The 23,730-nt window shown below is 53.8% G+C and overlaps 2 protein-coding genes across 7 annotated transcripts in view; one reads left to right on the top strand and one right to left on the bottom strand.

The window, feature by feature from the left end:
- The first annotated feature begins 1,045 nt into the window (after positions 1 to 1,045).
- Positions 1,046 to 2,766, top strand: GBX2 (gastrulation brain homeobox 2). Its single transcript, XM_071562299.1, has 2 exons — positions 1,046 to 1,556; positions 1,893 to 2,766. The coding sequence occupies exons 1-2, from the start codon at positions 1,046 to 1,048 to the stop codon at positions 2,414 to 2,416; spliced, it is 1,035 nt and encodes a 344-aa protein (XP_071418400.1). The 3' UTR covers positions 2,417 to 2,766.
- Positions 2,767 to 14,859: 12,093 nt separating this feature from the next.
- Positions 14,860 to 23,730, bottom strand: part of AGAP1 (ArfGAP with GTPase domain, ankyrin repeat and PH domain 1) — a 320,698-nt gene continuing 311,827 nt past the window's right edge. For all 6 annotated transcript variants that reach the window (XM_071562998.1, XM_071562999.1, XM_071563000.1 and 3 more), the window contains one exon: positions 14,860 to 23,354. In XM_071562998.1, the coding sequence (XP_071419099.1) occupies positions 23,151 to 23,354 (204 nt within the window). In that variant the 3' untranslated portion in view covers positions 14,860 to 23,150. The remainder of the gene's footprint in view (positions 23,355 to 23,730) is intronic.

The raw sequence follows: 23,730 nt of genomic DNA, 5'->3' as shown, positions 1-23,730 counted from the left end.
TTTTTTTTTTTTTTTGCATTTAATTTTATTTTCCAAAGCACTTGATCTTTGCTTGGGAACCTCCATTAATTGCCTGGGTTTGCCTCTTCGCCTGGTCCCTTTATCATTATTTATGGCCTTTGAAATTGTGTAAAGTTCCCTTGACGTTCAATTTACAAGTTTGGGAGCTTTTTTTTTTCCTCTCCCCCCCACCCCTTTTTTTTTGTCCCAGCTTTTGTCCTCGCCAAAGACGTCGTGTTGGAAAAGGCTTTGAGCCGGCCAACATGAGAAGCTCGCCGGAGAAAAGGGAGCAGCCCTCCATCGCTTTTAATTCCGCCGTGTTGCTGAATGGCTCTTTTACATAATTGCAGAAGCAATTTCAAAGCCAAGCCAGGGGCTGACTTTACCCAGAACCACATGGAGCCTATTTGGGGGCTTTTCAGAAAAAGAAAAAAAAAAGAGGGAAAGAGGGGAAGAGGGGGGCAAAAAAAGAGGAGAGGGGAGCGTGAATTAAAATAAAAAAACAAGAAAAAGGGGGTTTGCTGGGGGGAAAAGGGGGGTTTTAATGGTTCGGAGGCCCCGGGTCGGTGTGTGCGATGCTTGGGAGGCCCCAGGTCGGTGTGTGACGGGGACTGTCGCCCGCCCGGGGGACACGCGTGGGACGCCCCGTCCGGGCCGGCGTGAATGGGCCGGGGGGGGGGGGGGGGCACGAGGGGCGTGGCCTCTCCGGCAGGCCCCGCCCCCCGCGCGCTGCCCGCCAATGGGCGGCGGCGGCGGCGGGCACGTGCGCGGGCCGGTTCCCAGGCGCGCAGTCGGTGAATGGGCGGCGGGCGCGCCGGGCGGGCAGAGCGGCGGCTCCGCGGGGGCGGCCCCGACGTGCGGGCGGCCCCGACGTGCGGGAGCCCGCCGGGCTGTGGGGCCGCGGCCCCGCTCCGCCCCGGCTCTGCCCCGCGCTCAGCCCCGCGCTCAGCGGCTCGCGGACGGCGGCGGCCAGGAGGAGCAGCAGCAGGAGGAGGAGGAGGAGGAAGGTGGTCGCTCGCCCGCCCGCTCCCGCCGCCGCTCCGGCATGAGCGCGGCTTTCCAGCCCTCGCTGATGATGATGCAGCGCCCGCTGGGAAGCAGCACGGCCTTCAGCATCGACTCGCTCATCGGCAGCCCCCCGCCGCCCGCTCCCGGCCACTTCGTCTACACCGGCTACCCCATGTTCATGCCCTACCGGCCCGTGGTGCTGCCGCCGCCGCCGCCGCCGCCGCCCGCGCTGCCGCAGGGCGCGCTGCAGCCCGCGCTGCCCCCCGCGCACCCGCACCACCACCAGCTGCCCAGCCTGCCCACTGGCTTCTGCTCCAGCCTGGCCCAGGGCATGGCCCTCACCTCCACCCTCATGGCCACGCTGCCCGGCACCTTCCCCGCCTCGCCCCAGCACCAGGAGGCCGCCAGGAAGTTCGCACCCCCCGGGAACTTCGAGAAAGCCGAGGGGATACCCCCGGACGGCGGCGGCGACGATGGCAAAGCCTTCCTGGGCAAGGACGGAGCCCTCCTGCCTTTCCCCGCCGCCGACGCCGTCCAGGCTTCCCTCGGTGAGTGAGCGCCGGTGCCGGCGGGGGGGAGATGGGGGACCCGCTGCCCGCTCCGCGCATCGCCCCGGCGGGGCGGGCTGTGGGGGTCGGGGGCAGGAGGGACCCCCGGGAGGAGACAGGGCTGGCCCCGGGGGGCCGCTGGGCCGAGGAGGAGGGAGGTTTGAGCTCCTGCCGCTCGGAAAACTATCAATAGAATAAATCCAACCGAAAGATCCGCGGGAAAAAAAATGCCAAAGCCATCAATTTTCGGGGGCCGGAGCCGCAGGGCGGGGGGCGCGGGGGCCGCGGCACGGAGGGGACCCGCAGCTAACGAAAGGCCTCCTGCTTCCCTTTCAGCCGGGGCTCTGCGGGGCCAGGGCAAGGAGGATCCCAAAGCAGAAGAGGATGCGAAGGGCAAGGAGGAAAGTTTCTCCATGGACAGCGATCTAGACTATAGCTCGGACGACAACATCCCCGGCCAGGCGGCTCACAAGGAAGAGGACTCTGGCAACGCGCTGGAGGAGAACCCCCAGAACCCCCCCAATTCCACCAACACCACATCCACGGGCAAAAACCGGCGGAGGCGAACAGCCTTCACCAGCGAGCAGCTGCTGGAGCTGGAAAAGGAGTTTCACTGCAAAAAGTACCTGTCCCTGACGGAGAGGTCCCAGATCGCTCACGCCCTCAAACTCAGCGAGGTGCAGGTGAAAATCTGGTTCCAGAACAGACGGGCTAAATGGAAACGGGTCAAGGCGGGCAACGCCAACTCCAAGACAGGGGAACCCTCCCGAAACCCTAAGATCGTGGTCCCCATCCCGGTGCACGTCAGCAGGTTTGCGATCAGGAGTCAGCACCAGCAGCTGGAGCAAGCCCGACCCTGATCTCTCCCTACGCTCAGAGCCACAAGTTTTTACGGGAAAAGTTTCCAAATCGGGGTTTAAAAGCAACCCACGCGAACAAAAATAAAAATAGGAGAAGCAAAAAAAAGTAAATTAAAAAAACCCTAAACCAAACAGCAGCCAACGAGACAAAAACCCCACGCGAGCGCTTGGCAAATCCCCGCCACGAGCGAACTTTAAAGCGAAACTTTCCACTTACTGAGTCAAGCGAGAGTCTGCGAGGGAGAGAGGCTGGGAAGCTGTTTTGGTTCGGAGCAGGAATATCAAAGGCTGGAAGAGACACACACACAGATGTTTATCACTGCGCTGCCCCGCTTTGGACCCCCCCGCGCTGCCCGGGCTGCGGTGGGCACTGTGGATGTGCTGCGGTGTCGGCGCTGGATCCCCCTCGCCGGAGCATCCCCAGCGACACCCGCAGCGCCTTTAGCCATCTTTTGGGTTTTCTTTCTTACCGGGGGTGAAAGGTAAAAAAACCAAAAGACAAGAGAACAAAACAAGGAAAACAAAACACAAAACCGCGGAAAGAAAACTAAGAGTTTCATTTCATGCCTTTTTTATTGTTTGGTTTTCTTGCCGATGGCTGAGTGGCAGGCACTGGGGGACGAGTTTTGAAATCTATTTTTTGCCTGGCTTTCTGTCGATTTGGTTTGCCTATTCTACCAAGCCATGTTTAAAAGAAAGAGAGAGGGAGGGGGGGAAAAAGGCAAAAAAAAAATAGCAGCACGATCTTCTCTATTGTGTTTAATTTATTTCAATGTAGCTTATTTCTTTATAAGTTATGAAATTTAAACGCAAACTAAGTCTTGTGAATAAAAACCGACAAAGAAACAAAGACTAAAAAAAAAAAAAGACAAAAAAAAAACCCTCCAGCCCTCGGCTGTTCTGTCCAGGATTTGGCGTTGAGCTGATTTCTTTTCCCCTCCTGCGCTGCCGGAGCGATGCTGCTCTCGCCTATTGCCTTTTTTTTTTTTTTTTTTTAAACGAAGCCGCATTTATTGTCGGGGAGGGGGGAAACAGGCCGGAAAGTTTCCTTTTTTTGTTTTGTTTTTCTTGTGCGGGATGGGAAAGCTGGATAAAGGCTTTTTGTGTGACTAAAGGGGGATGGCCTCGGGGAGGGGGGGAATAGGGAGCACCCCCACAGCCTCCCCCGACTCTCCAGCCCCGTACTGGGGGCTCAGCCGCCCCTCCAGCCCTGTGGTTGGGGGTTCAGGAGAGTTCAGCCGCCCCTCCAGCCCCGCGCCCGCTCTCGTCGCCGAAGGGTCCCGCATCCCCCCCCTTCCCGCATCCTTTTCATCCCGTTTTTTCTTCCCGTTTTACGCATCCCGGCTGCATCCACCGCTGCCGCTGCCACCGTGTCACTGGCGGCGGCGATTTGGAATTAAAATTTCCCGAGGAAAACGGGGTTTTGGGGGTGGTCTATTAAAATTAAACCGGGGGGATCACTCGCTCCCGGGTCAGGCTCCGGTGAGTAAACCCACGGCTGGCAGGGTCACGTCCCTTGTAGCCTTCGCGCTTCATCGTTTATTATAATGATAATAATTGCTATTATTTTGTGTGGGTCGGAGGGGGTTGGCGGCGGCCCCGGGGGGGCAGCGGGGGGTCCCTGTTCCCACCAGCCGCTCCCCAAACCAGCACGGCCGCGGGCGGCATCGCTGCCGGCCCCACGGGCACCCGCGGACACGCGGGGATTAGTGGGAAATTACACGTAATTCCAGTCGTTTCGGCAGCCGCCGCCACTGCCCGCTGCTCCGAAAAAAATATTACTAATAATAATGTTTCGTTTCGTTTTTGCGCGGGAGGGAAAGGGGAGTCGGGACACGCGTGGGACAAACCCACCCGTGTCCGCCCTCCGAGGTTTCCCAGCGCTGCTCCTCTTCGGCGCGCGTTAAAACAATTCTGTATTGAGCTATTTGAATTTATTTCGGTTCGCTTTCGGTGCTCGGGCGGGCGACAGCGCGGCCGTGCCCCCCTCCCCCCCCGGCTGTGCCCCCCACGCTGGCCGGGTGGGCTGCATTTTAGGGCGGAGCAGCTGCTCCTCACCCCTGTCCCCCCCCGGGCATCCCTCCCTCTACAAGGCGGCATCGGCCCCAGGCACTGGAAAGTTATTTACTCCGCGGGTTGGGGTCCCCCTTCGCCCCCCCTTTTATTCCAGGAGTGGAGCTTCGGGGCTGGAGGGGGGAGCCCCGGGCCGGGGGCCGGAGGAGAAGGAGATAAACAAGCGAGGGGGTTGATAGCTGTCATCATCACCATCATCATGGCTTTCATTTGGCTGCCTAATGAGTCAGATCACAGGCAGAGAGAAAAATTGTCAATCGCCCAGGCTCTAATGAATTTTTTTGCAAATTGTAATCAAGCCAGGCCGTCTCAGCTCGCTGATTAATGAGACCCAGGAGGCCCGGCCAGCACCTCAGCTTTTTATTCCATCCCGTCCTCCCTGCACTAAATTAACAGCAACTTGTCTGAGCTTCAAATTAACTCCCAATGATTAATTCTGATGGGGGGGTCTGAAGAATAGCTCGTCCTAATAGGCACTGGCCTCTGATGCTGTTTGAAATTAATACACTTCCCCTTTGGCTGCCGGCTTTAATCCAAGGTTGGGTTTTGACATCACTATATTTGTTGTTACAATAAATTCCTCTTACATCTGCAGATCAAATAATTGCAGTGCTCGGGGAGCGCGGCCGCGATGCCGGCGCGCACAGCACAGCGCAGAGTCGTGGGGAAGGAAGGCTGCCCTGTTCCTGCGCTCCTCACCTCCGCCAGCCTCAGCAAAATCCCTTTATAAACACAGATATATTTTTCCCCCCAAGCCGCTGCCGCTCAGCAGTCCCGGACTGTGGGGACGGGAGGAGGCGACCCCTCTGCGGCGGGGCTGGGAGGACGCTGCCTCTGCCTCGCTCTTAAATAAGACATCACAGCTTTTAAATCCCCCTCCTCTCACCCCTCGCCGCAGTGACCCGGCAAACCCACCGCATGCCAGGGCTGCCGCAGAGCCCGGGCAAACTCACGGCAGGGCGGGCGAGGGGAGCTCCGCTTCCTCGGGGAGGGCAGCCCTGCCTTCCGCCTTGTTTCTGTTTGTACTGACTTAATTGGGTTAATTATTTCAGCCGGGACCGGCCAGGCTGCGCTTTGTGCCTTTTACCTGCCCCTGCTGCCCCCGGGGGTGAGGCTGCCCCGCCGACAAGGCCCCCTTTGTGCCCGGGCAGGGGGTGCTGACCCTCCCCTCGGGTGGCGATACCCCTGGGAGCCTCCGGGCAGAGCATCCCCTGCAGTGGGGCCGCCCCCAGTGCCTGGAGAGAGGGGCGAGGGGTCTGCACCCCCCAGGAAAATCCCTGCCGAGACTGAGCATCCCCAACGGGGGCAAACCGCCGCCTGGAAGAGTCGCCCGGCCCTCAGGAGTGGCTGTGCCCCGCGTCGGGCCCCCCCCGAGCGCCCCATGGGGCCGTGCCCATCCTCATCCCCGCCGAGGAGGGCGATGGAGCCGGCAAGGGCCGGCAGTGCAAATCCCCACCGTCACCGTCATAAAGCACCCGGCACCCTGACACACAAAAGCAACACCATATGTACGAAGACAACCTGTATGAATTATAAATTGCATCATAAAAATTGATTGCCTATCCCAAGCCTTCGGAAACACGCGCGGAGGGGCTCGGGGAGGGGGCAGGAACCCGCCCCACGGCGGGAGGGGATGCTCTGCCCGGCCAGCCCGTGCCCCCCGTGGGTGCCAGGTCCCTTCGTCCCCTCCCGCGGCCGCGGGTCGCTCGCCCGCCCCTCGCTTGCTCTTTTCTCCCTCCCGCTACGCCCGGCCCATAGAGAGCCTTAATCTATTTATTTCAAGCCACTTCATCCTCTCTCCCGCTTTTGTCCCGGCCCCAGCCTCTGGCTTTGTGGCAGCACCGCTGAGGTTTTAAAAGCCCCTTCCCCTATAGTTTGAGGTCTCCTTGGCTGCCTGAATTACAATGGCTAAAACAGGATTACACTGACCTGATCCTATTAAACGCGCCAATCGATCTGTGCCGCCCTCCCTCCGGCTCCGCGAACTTACTCGCCCAAACTTTCCGCGGGGCTCAGCCTGGGAAGAGGAGAAGCAAAAGGCCTGTTGGAGGAAGGATGGATGGACGCTAGTTTTGTTTTGTTGTCTTGTTGTTTTGGTGTGGGGTTTTTTTCTTCTTTTTTTTTTTTTTTAATGGAGCCACGTGGACTTTAAACCTCTGCTTTAGCTCCCAACATCTCATCTCCGAATTAAAACGCGGTGTTTCCTTGGTTCCCTCACTCCCAACTCCAGTCATGTAGATAAAACCATGCAGAAGGGAGTATTTTAGCTAAAAGCAGAACGATTCTATAGAACCTACACAGACTTTTATAAAATCTGTAGAGATTTTAGCTACAAGCAAACCCCTCCAGTAAGAGCATCCTCCTGAGGGGCACGCAGGACCCCGAGTGCCCTTCTGCACACAACCCGAGGTGGGAAAAATCCCTGGGCACAGCCAGGCTGATGCCCTCGCAGCGCTGCCAGAGCCGGGGCCGGGGCTGGGGCTGAGCCCCCCGGGCAGCCCCCGGAGCTGCTCCCGCCGGTGCCCGGGGCCCCCCTGTGCCCGCAGGGCCGTGTCCCCGGCGCGGGCAGGGCCGGGCCAGCCCCTCAGCCCTCGTTGTTACAGAGGAAGCAGAGGAAGAGGAGCAGCCCCGGCTCACGGCGTGTTCCTCCCCGGCGGGCGGGCGGACCTGGATCGGCGCTGGGATTCTGCGCTGCCAGGGGATGGATGCGCTGCCAGGGCACGGACGCGCCTCGGAGCGAGGGCACGGCACCATCCGCGGGGGAACGGGCGCTTGGAATTAATCCCCCCCCGGCCCTCGGGTAAATAATGACAAGGCAGGGGAATCATCTGAAAACGGCAGTAAAATATGGGGTGTTTACGCTGAGCTGCCAGGACGGGGGAATTGGTGGCGAGGGGCCTGAGTGAGTGGCCAAGGGCCGACGGCCGACTCGGGGGGAGCAGTTTGAGTGCTCCAATCCTATTAATTAACGGAGCAAAAGGCAACCCGGGGACTCCCATTTATAATTTTCCAGGAGAGTGCGATCAGCAGGAAAGAGCTGGAGGTCGCAGAGTGAGTGTGTGATGCCAAGTGCCTGCAGCCCCCAGTCAGCTCTAGAAGGGACCAACACCCCCAAAAATGGGCTCCCCAAAAGGGGCATTAGCAGTGATTTAATTTTTTAGAAAGTTACCATAACCCGGGGTGACAAACTGTCCACCTGAGTTTAAATAGAAATCTTTGCAGTTCAGGAAGTCTGTTCTTGCTGCAAACACACCCAATTTCAGACAGATTGTGGGAAAAGGTGGGTATAGCCTCCAAACTCCTTTGAGAGACATCAGCCTCCTTTGCTGGTATTCCCAGAAGAGCCAAAAGAAGTCATGGGTATGTTTTTACAAATTAGGTGATGGCTTTTTATTCTGCTGGCAACCTCACCTCAGAATGAACCAGTCGACTTCTCTGGGCAACATCAACATCTCTTTGTGCCAAACCCTCTTGGACACGTCCCCAGAGCATGGCCCAGCACCCCAAAATTTGGCAGCTGTGGGGAATGCACCTTGTAAATACACAGCCCATACACAGCTCTCCCTCCTGCCGAAATTCCATGCCCTGCACCAAACCTGGAAGGCACCCTAGAGTTTTCACATGGCAATAACTGTTTGGTTTTCCCCCACTTCTTGAAAAAAACCCCACAAACAATTAAACCCACCATCTTTTTATCAGTGTTTTTCACCCAAAAAAGCAAAAGGATCTGGATTGAAACTCTCTCCCCTCCCCAAAAGCCAGGACAGATCCTCAGTATGCAGCAACACTCCCCAAAATAATGAAATCACTGCACTGCCCCAAAGCAAGGCCCAGTGCAAAGAGTTCCCCAGTCCAACCAGTAACAGCAGCTCTCTGCCCCATGCCCATAATCCATCCCTTGGCACAGACAGCAGGGATGAGAGCAGAGACCTCCTGCAAACCCTCCCCACTTGTAGCTGTGCCGCGGAGCCAGAACATTTACAAATAGCCCCTTCAGTGCTAAGAAGCCACTCGGGCTTTTCTGAACGTCGTTATGGCCCTGGTCTAACAGTATCTGTCAAAAACATTGCCCCTCTGAATTAGGCTAATGGTCATTTTTTAGACACACAGCTGTATTTTTTTTTAAACAGATGCTCAGCTCCTAAGCCCATGGCTGCTATTTCTCCCCCCTCCCCAATTATTTTCATATTTCCCCGTTTCCAAAGCGGCAATAAGTTCCTGTGAAAGAAGGGTAATAGGAACTCTCTCTCTAAGAGAAATTGTTAATTTGGGATTTATAAAGGACTTTCCTTAATGAATAATAGTTGAGATCTATCTGTCTTGCTGCCTCATTCTGCAAAGTAACATTTGTAAAGTAAGGTGATCCCAATTACTCCCTCTAATAACCCTCTCCAGAAGAGATTTCAGAGCTGCAGTGATGAAACCCACCCTCCTTCCTCTGCTCCCCCAGTGCCACGAGCATCCCCTGCCTCGGGGCGGGGGGTTCTGGCTTCATCCAGCTCATGATTCCCCACCTCCCTGCCTGGAATGGATCAGCTCCATCACCTGGAAACCCCAGGGCAGGATGCCCCACAACTCCTGAGAATCTCAGACTGGTTTGGGTTGAGAGGGGCCTTAAAGTCCATCCAGTGCCATCCCCTGCCATGGCAGGGACACCTCCCACTGTCCCAGGGTGCTCCAAGCCCCGTCCAACCTGGCCTGGGACACTTCACGGATGAGGTGTCAGTGGCTACAGTAGTAGGAGGGTGCTCCCTCTGGCCCCACTGGTTGTTGGCACTGGGCAAGTCCCACACAGGCAGGAATTGTCACCCGTTGTCACCAAGGTGCCAGGTCCAGAGAGGGTCTGCAGCCCCTCAGAACTTCCAGTGCTCTGACACCCACCTGCCTCATCAGAGAGAGGAGGGTCAGAAATGACTCGATTATTGCCCAGAAGTGTCATTGCAGGGGCAGATCCTGGCACTGAAGGGAGGGAATCCCTCGAAGCAACAGAAGGATGCAGCATGGGGGGCAGTGCCAGCAGCTCAGGCCTGTTAGAGGCAGGGCCTGTTTCCCTTCTTGGTTTTTTTGGTGTTTTTGTTTGGGGTTTTTTTGGGGGGTTTGGTTTTTATTTTCCTTAAAATACGGAGAACCATTACAGATCAGAGCCAACTAACAAGGCATGAGGGGGCTCCCTCCATCCTTCTCTGGGTTGTCAGCTCGGGGCCAGATGCCTTCAGGAAAGAGATGCTTTAGCCAAGGGTGGGTTTCTGCCATACCAGGGCCTTCTCCAGCTGTTTTGCCATGTCTCCCTTTCCATCCTCCCTTTGCTTCCTCACTACAGCAGGGAAGGAAGGTGTGGAAATCCCAGTCCCTTCCTTTCTTTGCTTTTGCCATCCCACACACACATCTCTGTCCCACACCCAGAGATTGGTGGGACACCTGCAGGGCCAGCAGCCAAGGAAGGGAGTTTTAACTCTGGCTTTAAGTCCTCCTTCCCTGCTCCCCAACACTTGGGAGAGAGACAGGCTGTGCCAACCACCAGTGCTCCCCCTTCCCCTTGCCTTCCCTCATCCTCCATCAGCTCAGAGATGCTCCAGCACCCACAGAACACTACCAGCACTTTCCCAGAAATTCCAGGGGAAAAGAAAAATCCAGAAATATTTTCCTTAATTTTCTTTTTCAAAAGCAAAATAAAATCCTCTTTTAAATCTCTTTTGCACAGCTGGAGGGAACTGAGAAGTGCAAGTTGTAAGAGGTCACCTCTTCTGACGGTGACCCACGACGACACTGCCTTTGGCTGCCTCGTCCCTGCCACAAGGACTATTTTGGGGGTTTGAGCTGTTATGTGCAAAGAACACGCTCCTTTTCTGCCTTTGCCTGCAAACATCATCCTGCTGGTGAGCCAGAGCTGGTCTGACCTGGGCACGGTGCTCAGCCCTCCCCTCACCTCACAGGGAGGGGACGCCGTGGGTGCCACCCTGTGCCCACACCCCGGCAAGGATGGAATCCTGATGGGTTTGTTCACCTGGCACAAAGCTCAGCGCTGCCAGTATTAACTGGCCAGGCCGATTAGTGGCAGCCATCAGCCAATAAATAAATTGGAACCATCTCCAGACCTGATTAGCTTGCTAATTAAGCTCAGTTACAGGGAAATCTGCAGTCAATCAGCCCGGTCATTACCAGTTGGATCTGCAGAGCGGGAGCTGTGGATGCTGCAGCTCTGGTGGGGAGGAGGAGGAGGAGGAGGAAGGGGAGGGGAGCTGCTGGGGTGGGAAGGAAGGTGGTGCTGAAATCCACTTTTCTCAGCAGCAGTCGGAGAGGCTCATCCCTCTGGGGTGATGCCCAGCAGCCCTCGGGGTCCCCCACGCTCCCCTGGGCTCCTGTGGGGGGATTGCCCTGTTGGGTCACTCCCCAGGCTGTCTGGCAGCACAATCCCTCTGCAGTCCCCAGCTTCCAAAAACCTGCAGGTGCCTCCATAGACAGCCTGTTCAGGGGCTGGGTGGCTGTATTTTACCTTTTGGCTCAGACAGGCTGCTCTCCCTCCTTTCCCGTGGCAGGTGCAGCCTTCTCTCCCACTCCCAGGGAGCACTTGGGGACCTCCCCAAAACGCTGATGGGCTTCCTCATCCCAGCACAACCCCAAGGGCTCTCAGGGGTGTAATTTTCCATTTCAGACCAAGCCGACGCTGGCAGCATTGCAGGATGAGGTGCTTTGGCATTTGGGACCCCCCTCTCTCTCCCTCCTGCTGCACTTCCCCATCCTGGCAGCTGCCAGTGGGCATCAGGCAGGATGCTTTTCTCTCCACCTCATCCTTCTCTGGCTCTGGCAGCTTGAGGCTGCTTGCAATCCCAGCCCTTGCTTCATTAGATCAAAATTTCTGGCCTTTGATTTCCACTAATCCTCCAAAACGATGTGAACTGTTTGCTCCAGCACCAAAACGACCATTTTCTGCTGCAGAAGGTGATCAGGAGATTCTCTTCAGCCGAGCAACATCAGCAGCCCTCGGTGGCAGCAGCTCCGAAGGTTCGAGCACTCCGGGCTCGGGGCAGCGGCGATTCCGGAGCACCGGGACAGCATTCCCGGGCTCGGGGTGTTCCCTGGAAGGCAGCGGCGATTCCGGAGCACCGGGACAGCATTCCCGGGCTCGGGGTGTTCCCTGGAAGGCAGCGGCGATCCCGAAGCACCGGGACAGCATTCCCGGGCTCGGGGTGTTCCCTGGAAGGCAGCGGCGATCCCGAAGCACCGGGACAGCATTCCCGGGCTCGGGGTGTTCCCTGGAAGGCAGCGGCGATTCCGGAGCACCGGGACAGCATTCCCGGGCTCGGGGTGTTCCCTGGAAGTCCCTGAGCACCGGGACAGCCCTGCAGGTGGATCTGCAGCCCCGCAGCCCTCCTGCCCTCCTGCCCCGAGGGCAGCATCACCTCCTCAGCCCTCCTCTTCCTCCCTTTGGCAAACCCAGGGAGTCTCCCCGGCTTCAAACCACACAGACCTGGAAGTCGGGGGGCAGAATGCAAATAAAGAAGTGCTAATTGCTGGCACATCAAGTGCGGTTACTGTGGCTGCATTTATTGGGCAATTAAGGCTTTACTGGACATCGGGGCAGATCAATGAGTGCCTGGGGGGATTCGCAGCCCGCGTGGGCTCCTGGTTTTTCCCACCGCACTTCCAGCGCTTTCACCAGTAGCCACATTCCCTACCGCGCCCTCCTGGTAACTCCTGCAGCCTGTGCTTGCTCTCTTGTGTTTGGATTCAATGATCCTAAAGGTCTTTCCAACCTAAATGATTCTCCAAAGGCTTGTTCTGGGCATTGCTCAGGTGGGAATTGCGATCGATGCTTCACCGGGAAAAAACCGCGTAATCTGCTTCTTCCTGCAAACACCCCGTGCCTGAGATCCACCACAGAAACAGAATAAAGAGCAGAAGGATGACCTCAAAGGCAGGTGGTGCTGGGCTTAGAAGAGCTTTGTGTGGGACATCCTGCTCCCCAGCCCAGAGCTCTGCTGGGTGTCTCCCAATCAGGGTAACACCAAGTGTCTGAGGAGCATCACTGGGCACCGATTCCAGCTCCTGCCACCGAGTCATGAGTGAGTCTGGCATGAGTGACGCGTTTGTGGGCTCTGGAGGAGAAGGTTTCCTGAGAGCTGGTGCTCTCAGTGCCCATCAGAGTCAACCCTTTGCAGACGAGGGTGGAAATGCACAGCAAGGCCTCGTGGCAGAGCAACAGAGCAACTCACTTTAGGAATTGCTTTTTTCCTTAAAAAGAAAGAAAGAAAACCCGTGGATGTTCCCACTACTCCCATTATGGGAATCAATAGTTTTCCTTCAAAACCTCTTTCTGACCCCTGTTGCTTTGCAGTAGGATACTTTCTTTTCTTCCAAGGTATCAGTGAATGCCACCAGCTGGGAGCGTTTCAGGGGTACCTGGGGGTGGGCTTGGGGTACACTGAGAAATGTGGGCATGAAAGGCATCCTTAAATCTGCTGCACCATCCCTCGGCACCAGGATCCTCCAGGAGACGCCGGATCTTAGGAGGGTTGTTAGAGACAGAGCAGCCAGCCATGCCCATCACAAAATCAAACCCCACACCCCTTCAGGAGAGCAAAGGAGGGGAGGGACAGATGATTCCTGAAAAAAGAGCACTAGTGCAGCTTTACACCCAGGGGGAATCCAAAAGAAGTTCTCCCACGTTCCAAGTTCACAGTTCAAATCCAGAAGGGGAGACACAGAGCACCCACCCCCTGTGGGGTGGAACCGGGTGGGAAAACCTTCCAGGAACAAAGGAATGTGGCTGCTGCCTGACAAAACAGCCACGTGAGCCAAATAAAAGGGTAAAAACAGCACCCACAAGCAGTTTTTCATCCCTCAGAGTCCTGCTACAGCCTCCCTGGAGCACTGGGGAGAAGGGAGGGGAAGTTCCTCCAAAGCCTGGCCAAATGCCCATGGGAGGACAGAGCCAACAGGGGGGACTGGCTGGGACAGGCAGTAACCTCAGGAATGAACATATTTAGGCCAAGGCACGAGCAGGAGTGAAAGATAACTCCAAACCCAGACCCCACCCTGTGGCAGTGCCACACAAACTCACCTCTCCAACCTTGGCCAGGTCTCTCTGGACTGAGATGCAGCTGCACTGAGGTCCTGAGACACATCTTGGCTGGTTCTGACCCTGCTGCCCTTCGGTGTCATCAGCCCAGTGTAGAGTGCAAGGCCAGGAAAGGAGACATTGCCAAACTGCTGCTTCTCCACTGCTTGTCTGTTTTTATCATATTCTCCACTCTGGGTCTCTTTTTGAGGGCAATTCCACACTCCTCCCACCTCTGCTTCCCCTTAAGATTTGACATGGCCACCCTTCTCACAAAATGAACTTCCCTGCTTTGTTTTGTGTGAGGTGGACAAGCACAGGTGGCCAGACCACAGTGCTGGTTGTCTCATTCTAAGGTGTCCTTACAGATCTCTAAATCTTGTATTTCTTTCCTCACGCCAGGCATGTTATTTAACACCCTCCCACCCATTAATGCAGATTTACTGCATTTTCCCTGCTGTTCTCCCTGTACCCACCTTGGGCCCTCACTGCTCCTTCACCCTCAGGGAATTTCCTTCTGCACCACTGGGACCACAAATCCTTCTGCCACCCCCCAGGACACGATGGCCCAGGCAGGGACCCTCTGGAGAGTTCCCAGTGGGCTCCAGAGAAAACCCATCACCTCCTGCTCCCTACCCCATCTCACCTTCAACCTTTGGTGCCAGGGCAATAGTTTGTCTCCTCCTTGAGCCTCCTCAGATTCCCGATTCCTCCTTGGGATGTCCCTGGGACAAGACCTTTAAATCTGTAAACAAATGTCCATCAGTTGCCCATTGTTGAGACTTTAAAGGACTTGTTCGGAGCAGCCTAATGGAGGGCTGTGATTTCCCTTCAAAGAAGTGATTAGACCATACCATATCATGACCTTAAAGATGTTTTATTATTCTTACTTTAAATGATCATTTCAACCAATTTAGCAGATACAGATGGAACCGTTACTGGCCTAATTCCTTGGATCACCTCCAGAGACTCTTAAAGCCAAGGTGCAACATTTACTGCTCTCTCTTGCAGGGGAGAGAAACTGGTTTTAATGAAAGCTCACAGATTTTTGGCTGGGGGATCTGTCACTCACTTCACAAGCACTTCCAGAACTCTTAGATATACACCATTATGGTGGGCTTGACTGATTGCTTTTTAATTTATCAATTTGCACCATTACTGGCTCTTCTGATGTGGCAGGTCTGGGGCAATTCCTCATCTTTATTACTGGCAGCAGTGACAGGATCTCATCGTGGGCAGGAAGAGAAGAAGGGCCAGGGCAGGTGGAGCTCAAAAACAACCAAGACTCAGCAAAGAACAAGCTGCAACCCAACAAGTTTTCTTGTCTTTATTAGAAAGAGACCTATATAATATAGCAGCCTCTCTCTGCAGTACTTTACAACTTTTTGTTCTCTTTTTTTTCATTATTTTTAATTTTTTTAATTATTCAGAATACTGTACAACTGACACAAAAAATCTCAACGTGGAGAGGGAGGAAAGGGGAACATAATACAAACTGGCAATACTTAATCAAACCCAAATCATATGAAACAACAAGCAAAGTGAAATGTTTGTCAATCGGTTTAATTACAGTACAAACAATATAAATAAAGCATCATTGAGTCATTGTAAAACAAACTTGCTGAATGAGGTAATATAAAAACAACAACAAAAGACTTTTTTTTTCCTTTTTTTTTTTAGAATTTCCACACTGTCTTGTCATCATTTATACATTATTATTTACAGAAACAGAAAAGAAACAAAAAACCCCCTAACAACCCTAAACTTGCTCTAAAGCCTTGCCCTGTGCCAGGGACCCCACCCTGAGCAGAGGTCTGGGGTGTCCCCACTCACCTGGGCTCCCTTCTCCCCAGCCCAACCAGAAAGACAAACATCACAAAGCAGGAAAACCTGAAAGACTTGGGGGCTGAATGTCAAATCCAGCCTTTGCAGGCAGTCACAGGTTATAAGGAATAAAGGAAAAAGGAACAGCAAATGCATCATCCGCTTCCCGACGGCACTTCCCAAATAAAGGTGCCCAGTGGATTGAACCTCAGACAAGCACCTGGCTGGACCCAGGGGCCAACCTGTGCCCTCAGGGGTCAGGGTAGAGCTGACTGTGCCCCCTCGGGGCTGTTCTGCCTGGGGAGGGCACAGCAGAGAGTTTGGGACACGCTCAGCCCCCACTGCAGCCCAGCAGGAGCCACAGCCAAGGCCCTGGCAATGCCAACCCCCCTGCAAAGGCAGCACTGACACAGAACCAGTCCCTGGGGTTTTGGAGGACACTCCTCTCCCCAGCACCCCTCCAGCTTGTGCACCACCTGCGTGTCCAGCAGTGAAAGGTGCTCCTGCCACTGACACAGCAAAGGAGAGCTGCCCCCAGTGCATCCAGAACCCCAGGAACCTGGTTCTTCCACGGAGCAAAGGGCCCTGTGCTTTCAGAGGATGGGGACACCCAGTTCCCCCCATGGATTACCAAATGAGCTCAGCAGATACAACAGAGGATCCATCTGAATTTCTGGATACTGAGAAAAAATGCCTGGGGGGGGGCTTTGAGCAGCATCTCAAAGTAATTGAAGGAGGGGAAAATGAAATATCCTCCTATAATTTCTGCACACTCAGCCATGTCCCCACCACACCCCCTCCTGTCCTCCAGACCTGCCCTCTCCCTGTGGATTCTCCCTGACAGGACTATAAACCAAAGCAAGGGTAGAAATGGTGTGGACAACACTTGGACAAGTGTTTCCAGACTACTCAGCACCTGCAAAGCCTTCCTGAGCTTCACCTGAGGTCTGTGCCTCCCCCATGGCAAAATTCTGGGGCCAGAGAGTCTGGAAACAGCTCCTCAGAAACATCTCCCCCCTGCCACCCCCAGAAAGCAGCAGGACCCAAAGGATTGCTGGTCCCCCAGGAGGGCAGCCCACTGGCCCCGTGCTAGAGTCAGCCAGAAAGCTGAATTTCAAACAAAGTGATGTCAGAAAGGGCCTCTGAGCTGCAAGACTCTCTCCTGTCCACCTTCAGAATCTCCTTCCCTGGTGTTTCCCACCTCCAGGGCTGGCTAGCTGGGATTTCTCCCCTCAGCCAAGGGGCCCTGCTCCTGTCCTAGGCCAAGTTCAAGTTGAAAGTTGGTGTCTGAAGGAGCTGAACTTTTGGAAAACCTCTGAGGAAGGTCTCTGTGTAAGTCCTGAGCTGCAGGAAGCCTCAGATTGCTGCATCTCCCCACAGCTGGTGCCCCCCATCCCGCTCCCTGTGCTCCTGGGAATGGCTGGTCTGATTCCAGCTGGGAAATGTGCCTGTCCAGGACCATCCAGCTGCAACCCTGGCTCCAGCTGTGGATGGGGACTGGTGTGTGCAGGGGCATCCCCAGAGCATGAGGGCACATCCAGGCACACACACACACACCAGGTGTGCTCAGGGACACAAAAACCTTCTTATTTTATCCATCCACAAGCAGAATTCCCTCCTGGCCCCCAACTTTCTGGGAATGGCAAGAAATGGTGGGAGTGAATTCCCCCACATGTCCCCCTGCAATGAAACATGGAGCCAAGGTGACCAGGAACATGCCTGGTGACTTGAGGCTGAAGATGGCTCTAAAAGAACACCCAAAACAACCTTTCACTTTCAAAAATCATGCAATTCCCCTCTCAAAACATGAACTGCTCACAGCTCCTGAAAATCCTGACCAAAATCCTGCCCGAAGTGTGAGACAGATTCAGTCAACTCAAGGTAAACTGTCCTGACGTGAGACCACCCAATATTTACTCCAAAAACTGGCCTGTGCTAAACAGCAAACTCAGAGTACCCTAAACCAACAAATCCACCCACCTACACCTTTGAAAGTTTTGCTCTATGACCTCTAATATTTTTTTCAAACAGGAGATTATTTTCTAACAAAACCATTCAAATCAACCTTCTTTTCGGCAGCTTAGGATTCAAGAACTCAAAACTCTTTGCAGAACCTCTTAATTTGGGGTGATTTAGTGTTTTTCTGCCTTGAAAAGAACCTTAATCTGGAGCATTTTTATTTTTTCCTGCTATGACGCAAACACAAGAACATCCAAAAACGGGTTTTCTACGCAAGACCTTTTACCCACAAATCACCAGGAAGGGAAGATGTGGAACTGAGGCTCCAAGACCAACAGCCAGAGATCCCACCTAAGAACCTCTGGAGTGCCTCTGGAGGGAAGATGCTTGAGGATGAGACAAGGATGGGCAGGCTGTCTCCAGCCCAGCCAGGCTGCCCCAGGTTTGGTCCCCAACACTCCTCTCCTTTCCCTGGAGTCCCTCCACGGACAACAACCATTTAATCAACCCATTAAGTGACTATTTCACCAATGACCAACTAATAAACCCCACTAACCATCCCTGTTAAGGTGCAAAGGCGGCTCCCCGAGACGTTTGGGAAGGGCCCCTCTGGGACCCCCTTGTGAAATCTGTGCTTGTCTCCACTATTACTACTTTACACTAGAAACTACAAAGTACTTCATTTCTCCTGATCTCCATACAAATATAAAAGATGCAGCTATTCCAACCCCATAGAATCTAATTATACTACATTACAGTGCCAGAGATCATTCCCAAGCCCGTACCTGCATTCCCACTTCTGCTCCTCTCCTGACCTGACTGAATGTCACGGGGGGGTTCTACAGTTGCTGCACAAGTGAGGCTGAGCACTGCAGAGAGTTCAGAAAAACAGCATTGTTATTAACAGGAGTGACCAAATGGTGGGAACCCAAAGAGAAGGGAGGGAGAGAAGGAGAGAGACTAAAGCCATAAGCCCAAATGTGTAAGCACCCACTCACCAAAGAGTTACGTAAGGTTGTCTTACCAACTCAGGACACTCCCCTGAAGAAGGGGCTACATCCTCCAGGCACTGGCACACAGCAGGTGTCCCTGCTGTCTTTTTGGGGAAAAAAACACCAACACCAAGAGCTTGAGCCCTCTCACCTTTTTTTGAGTCTGCTGGAAATGTCTGTCTGGGGAGGTGTGGCCACCACCTCCAGATAGAGGTCCCAGGCTCTGCTCTTTCTTCCTCTTTGCTCTCTCCCCCTCAGCTCTCCTCCAAAGGCTGTCAGCCAATAGGAGAGACTCAATTAACTAGTTTATGCAAACTCTGTCTTTTCACAGGTGGCAGTGGCAAAAACACAGACCAAAAAGTCAACAGTTTTAATTCCCAACACACTGAACTTCCTCTGGCCACGGGAGATCTCCAAGTGCAGCTAAAGCTCTCTCTGTTTTGCACTAACACTAATAATTTAAGGAAATGGGGACAAGATGGCCAATTAAACAATAATGTTTACATGGTTATTATACACTATGTCCAAATGCTTGAAAATCCTCTCTCACCTTCCAGGAGCTCACCTGGCTTTCTGAGCAGCACCTAGTTCATAACCAAGGTTCTCCCCAAACAGCTTTTTCTTCTGACCCCTTTTTCCAAAAGTATCAGAAAACCAGTAATGGGAGGTATTGGCCAAATCCCTGCACTGGCAGGACCCTGAATTTTCCCAAGTTGGATCTTATTTTTTCATGAAGAGTGAGGAGGAGTGAACCCTCCTCAGCAACATCCAGGTTCAGCTCCAGGTATGACACATCTGACCCATCCCCACCGTGTGACAGCAATTAAAAACAGAAGGAAGGTGCTGATGGTGACAGGAGCAGCTGACTCACCTCTAGTGTTCTAGTCCTTGTGGATAAAGTGCAGAGGAAGGGACATTTAAAGGGAAGGGTTAATGGGGGTGCAGTGAAAACCAGCCCCAGACTCAGGGAAAACAACTCCAGCTGACAGGTTTCTGCTGGGAGTTCTTATCTCTGGGTGGCAGTTTGGGTGGGATCTGTTCCTACCACGGTCAGAGCGTGTGAACAGCCTGGGAAGGGGGTTCCAGAAAAACAATGAGAGGGGCTAAACATGAGAAAGAGCTGGGTGAACAGGGTGAAAACAGGGGTACCACAATCCCTGCAGGACCTCCCAGTGCTGTTGATCCCACACTGGACAGCTCCAAGCACACCCTCTGCCAAGTGCAAACCCTGAACACCATGTGGAGTCCCAAGGCCAAGCCCCCCAGGCAGAGCTCGCAGCTCCGGTGGGAAGGGCTTTCCCCTCCTCTCCTCTCCCTGCTGTGCAGGAAGGGGATGGATGGAGCCTGTGCTGGCCCAGCTCCCTTGCCAGGAGTGCCACAACACCCCTCCCAGCCTTCCCCCCAAACCTGTTTGAACAGGGGATGCTGTGCCAACACACCCTTGCTCTGTCCCCCTGTGGTGGAGCATCACCAGCTGAGGTGGCAGGAAAGGTGTCTCCTGACCTGCACAGATGGCACTGGGTGATCTCACCCAGTGGGTCCCTTCCAACTCAGGATATTCTATGATTTCCTGCTGCTGCCACATCCACAGCTGGGAATCCTCCCTGCAGACCCCCATCACATGGTCTACTCTGCTTCAACATGGTTACACCTGCCAGGGAAAAACACGCTCAGGTTAAAAACAGCTCTGTTACTGCTCAACTAAAATATTCCTTGGCTAGCCTGGATATCTGATTTTCCCTGTAATACACTGGAATTTCCTCTCTTAAAAATATTCTGTGCTTTTAAAAGGGTGGCCCTCAGAAGTATTTTATGAGAGCAGCATGGAACTGATGCACCCGAAATCTGCATGCCCTTGTTTCTCCAACATCCCTCTGAGCTTTGCAAGAGGAAGGTGGCCCAAAGAGAGCATCAAATTATGCACAGAAAATAACTTGAGTTTGAAAAACCAGCTCTGAAGTGGAACTGAGAACTCAACGGTGGCAGGTCTGCCTGCCCTGGGTTTGAAACCTGGGCTTGGTTTCGGGTGCAAATGCCCTGGCTGCTCCCAGGGGAACAGCAGGCAGCTCTAGCACCTCTGGGATCACACTCCCAAATCCCTGCTGGGTTCCCCCAGAGGGGTGTAAAGCTCATGAGCACCAAGACACCCCCATCAGCTGCACATTGGGTGGGTGGTCCCATTCCTGAAGGACCACCCGTGAGTACCAAGATCAGGGAGCTGCATGGGAATGATGGAGAAACAGCAATTACCACAGACACCTTTCCTTAATTAAAAAAAAAAGAATATTTAAGATTATCCCAGTCTGAAGGGTCTCAGCTGTGTCCTGGCTCTGCTGCAGCCAGTCTAGACTGGGTAAAAAGGAAGATTCCCTCCCCCAAGTAGTCCAAGGTCTGTGTACTAACAAAGTACAAAAGGAGAACACCACCAAAGAGGAAAAGCTGGTCAAAATTCCTGTGCTTCCACCTTGAGGCTCCCTTTTCTACCACAATTTAATAATTTACAGGAAATCCGTAATTTTCTGATTTAGTTTTCTTCCTTAAGACAACCAGATCCTGTTTTTTCCTTGGCATTTTGTCCACATACAGTTTATTTGGCAATTGCCACACTCCTCCCATTGTGTGCTGAGTGAATGCAGAGCCCCAAGGAAGAGCAGCACTGAAGGCTTGGGGATACATCCGAGCAGGTAGATCTGCAAATTACTATGCTGTGTGCACCTCACTGCCTTCACATAATTGCTCCTTTGCCATCCAATTCAGTTGAGTTTTCAACTTTCTCCGTGATATTCCCTTCCCCCATCCTCACACTGCCGTGTGTCACTTCAAAGGAAAAATCCCCTTTCCTGCCTGCCCGAACCCTGCGAGCCGATTCCCTGTGCCAGAACCCACTGCTGGGAGAGCAGGAGGATCCGGGATCTGCCCGGTGAGACCAAACCAACCAAATCAAGTATCAAACCCTGCAATCCAAATGAACTGTCCAGGCCACTTGCACAAGCCATTTTTCCTGCTGAAAGCAGCCAAGTTGGGAGTGGAGCTGAGCTGAGCCGAGCCCTGCTGAAGGCCATCAATTCTGAGCCTAATCAAACCTGATCTTCCTCCAGCCAGAACAGGCTTTTTGTCTTGGCTTGTGAAAGCTTCCTGACTTCTGGACTAAAATATATTTACAGTGCTGAGAAACAGCCTCTTTCTCCTTTCTAAAAGGTCTCACAGCTCTTTTTTTTTCCACTCCAAGCGTGCCCTGATCTCCTCCCGGTATGTTCCTGACGGGCTCTGGAAATGAGTTCACTGCTGGGAATATAATCAGTGTACAATGACCTGTAATGCACAGATCCTAACTAGTTGCACATTATTTAGTTCACATCCATTACAGTTTATAAATTAACAGAGATGTCATTTTCTGTACAAAAAAAAAAATCAATGTATATTTCTGGTTTTTTTTAAATTCAAATAGATTTTACATACATAGAATCTAGAGACACAATACAAAAATCTGTATAAGTTAGGCAATGCATCACCGGAGTGACCAAAAACTCAACACAATTTACCTTGGCAAAATGACAAAACCTATTTCTGCTGGCTGAAAAAAAAAAAAATTAGCCTTTAATGCGCTTATTAATTTGACTAAATGTACTTGAAATGTTTTTTCCATAGCGCAATTCATTATTCCTTTTTGTGTTTCGGAGTTACTCTTATTTATTTTTTCCATTTTGTTTTTACACCAAGGAGACTGCAGTCAAATAACACTCAGCAACTCATTTCCTCTCTTTGGACTGAAAAATTAAACAGATACTAAATTATGACAGTGAATTTAGAAAGGAGGGCTCCAAGGGCTTGAAAGAACATGTCTGAGATAATATGATGCTTCTAAGAATATTGCAATCACATCCAAGCAATCACCGAAGCGTGCCATGTAACTACCTCCTCAGCTAATATGCTTTTTTCTCCGTGATGACTAATCATGTTCTATTAAACAGCAGTAATGCTGGAAGAACTCAACTATACAAGTGTAATGAAGCCAGTATTCTCCCTGGACAGATTAGCTACAACTGATTTGACACATACCATCATAGGAGCTTCAAACCTGACAAACTCTGTGCTTGCTTCTGATTTATGCCGTCAAGCTCTTCAGAGAAGAGAATGGAATCCAGGCGGGCGCTCGGCAGAGGTGAAATGTACTGATGTGCTTAACTGTCAGTCACGGCGAGTCCCTGGCTCGGCTCGGCTTGGCTCGGCTCTCCTTCCTGCTGCTCCCGCTCGCCTTCCCTGCGCCCTTCCTTCCTTCTTCCCTCCCTCCCTGCGGGAAGCTGCGTGTCCCCGTGCCAGGGATCTGCGTGTCCCCATGCCAGGGATCTGCGTGTCCCTATGCCGGGTGGCCACGTGTCCCCATGCCAGGGATCTGCGTGTCCCCATGCCGGGTGGCCACGTGTCCCCATGCCAGGGATCTGTGTGTTCCCGTGCCAGGTGGCCGTGTGGCCCCACGCTGGATGGCCACGTGTCCCCATGCCAGGTGGCTGCGTGTCCCCACACTGGGCAGCCACGTGTCCCTGTGCCAGGTGGCCACGTGTCCCCACACTGGGCGGCCACGCTCCCATGGTCCTGGTGCCACGCAGCATGTCCAACTCAACCGCGCCCGCTCGTCACCATCCACGCGGAGCTGTGGCTGAAACACCGGCCATGGCCGTCCCGGCAGCCTTGGGGCTGCTCCGTGTGCCAGACGGGCCTGGCAGTACCGGAGGGAGAGGGAGAGGAGAGTGCCGGACTCACAGAGCCTGCGGGCTGCGATGGGATGGAGGGTGTGCGGGTGTCACTCCGGCGGGCGGCGGCGCGCGGCTCAGATGATGGCGGGCATCCTGCCGCCGCCGTTGTTGCGGTTGTTGTTCTTCCTGGCCAGGTTGGGGGTGGCCATGAGCACGAAGCGCTCGTCGGGGCAGCCGTACTGCAGCAGCACGTCGATGCACTCCTGGCTGCAGGCCTGGCGCGCGTAGGCCAGCGCCGTGTTCCCGTGCGCGTCGCGCGCCATCACGTCCACGCCGTACTGTGGGGAGGACACAGCGCGTGTTGGAGGCGTCGGAATGGGAAGGAGAGGATTTGGAAAGGGATGGGTCTGGATTTAAGGCAGGATGGAGACAGGGATGAGAGGGAGAGGGCAGGGTTCCAGCCTGACAGTGTGAGCTCAGCAGCTCTGAGCCACGTACAGAGAAAGGGTTCTATGGGAAGGGAGTCTCATATCTATAATCCCATATCCATCCCAGAGGTATTCTGAGCTAAGGGAATCTCCCCTTCCTCATTTCCTACACTCTCCTTCCCTCTCCATCCAGGAGAAGACAGGCACAAACAGACTGTGCTGCCTTTGGAGAGCGAGCGGCGAGGAACGCCCTGTGCCAGCACAGCCTCTCCGAGAGCCCTGCAGG

Source organism: Pithys albifrons, chromosome 8, assembly GCF_047495875.1.
Source record: "Pithys albifrons albifrons isolate INPA30051 chromosome 8, PitAlb_v1, whole genome shotgun sequence".
Classification (NCBI taxonomy): Eukaryota; Metazoa; Chordata; class Aves; order Passeriformes; family Thamnophilidae; genus Pithys; species Pithys albifrons.
Note: the sequence above shows the minus strand (reverse complement) of the source record. Positions and strands in the feature narration are given on the sequence as shown.

Coding starts and splice junctions, on each gene's coding strand:
- GBX2 (XM_071562299.1), top strand. CDS start 1,046: ATGAGCGCGGCTTTCCAGCCCTCGCTGATGATGATGCAGCGCCCGCTG. Junction 1,557..1,892: donor CGCCGTCCAGGCTTCCCTCG/GTGAGTGAGCGC, acceptor CTTCCCTTTCAG/CCGGGGCTCTGCGGGGCCAG.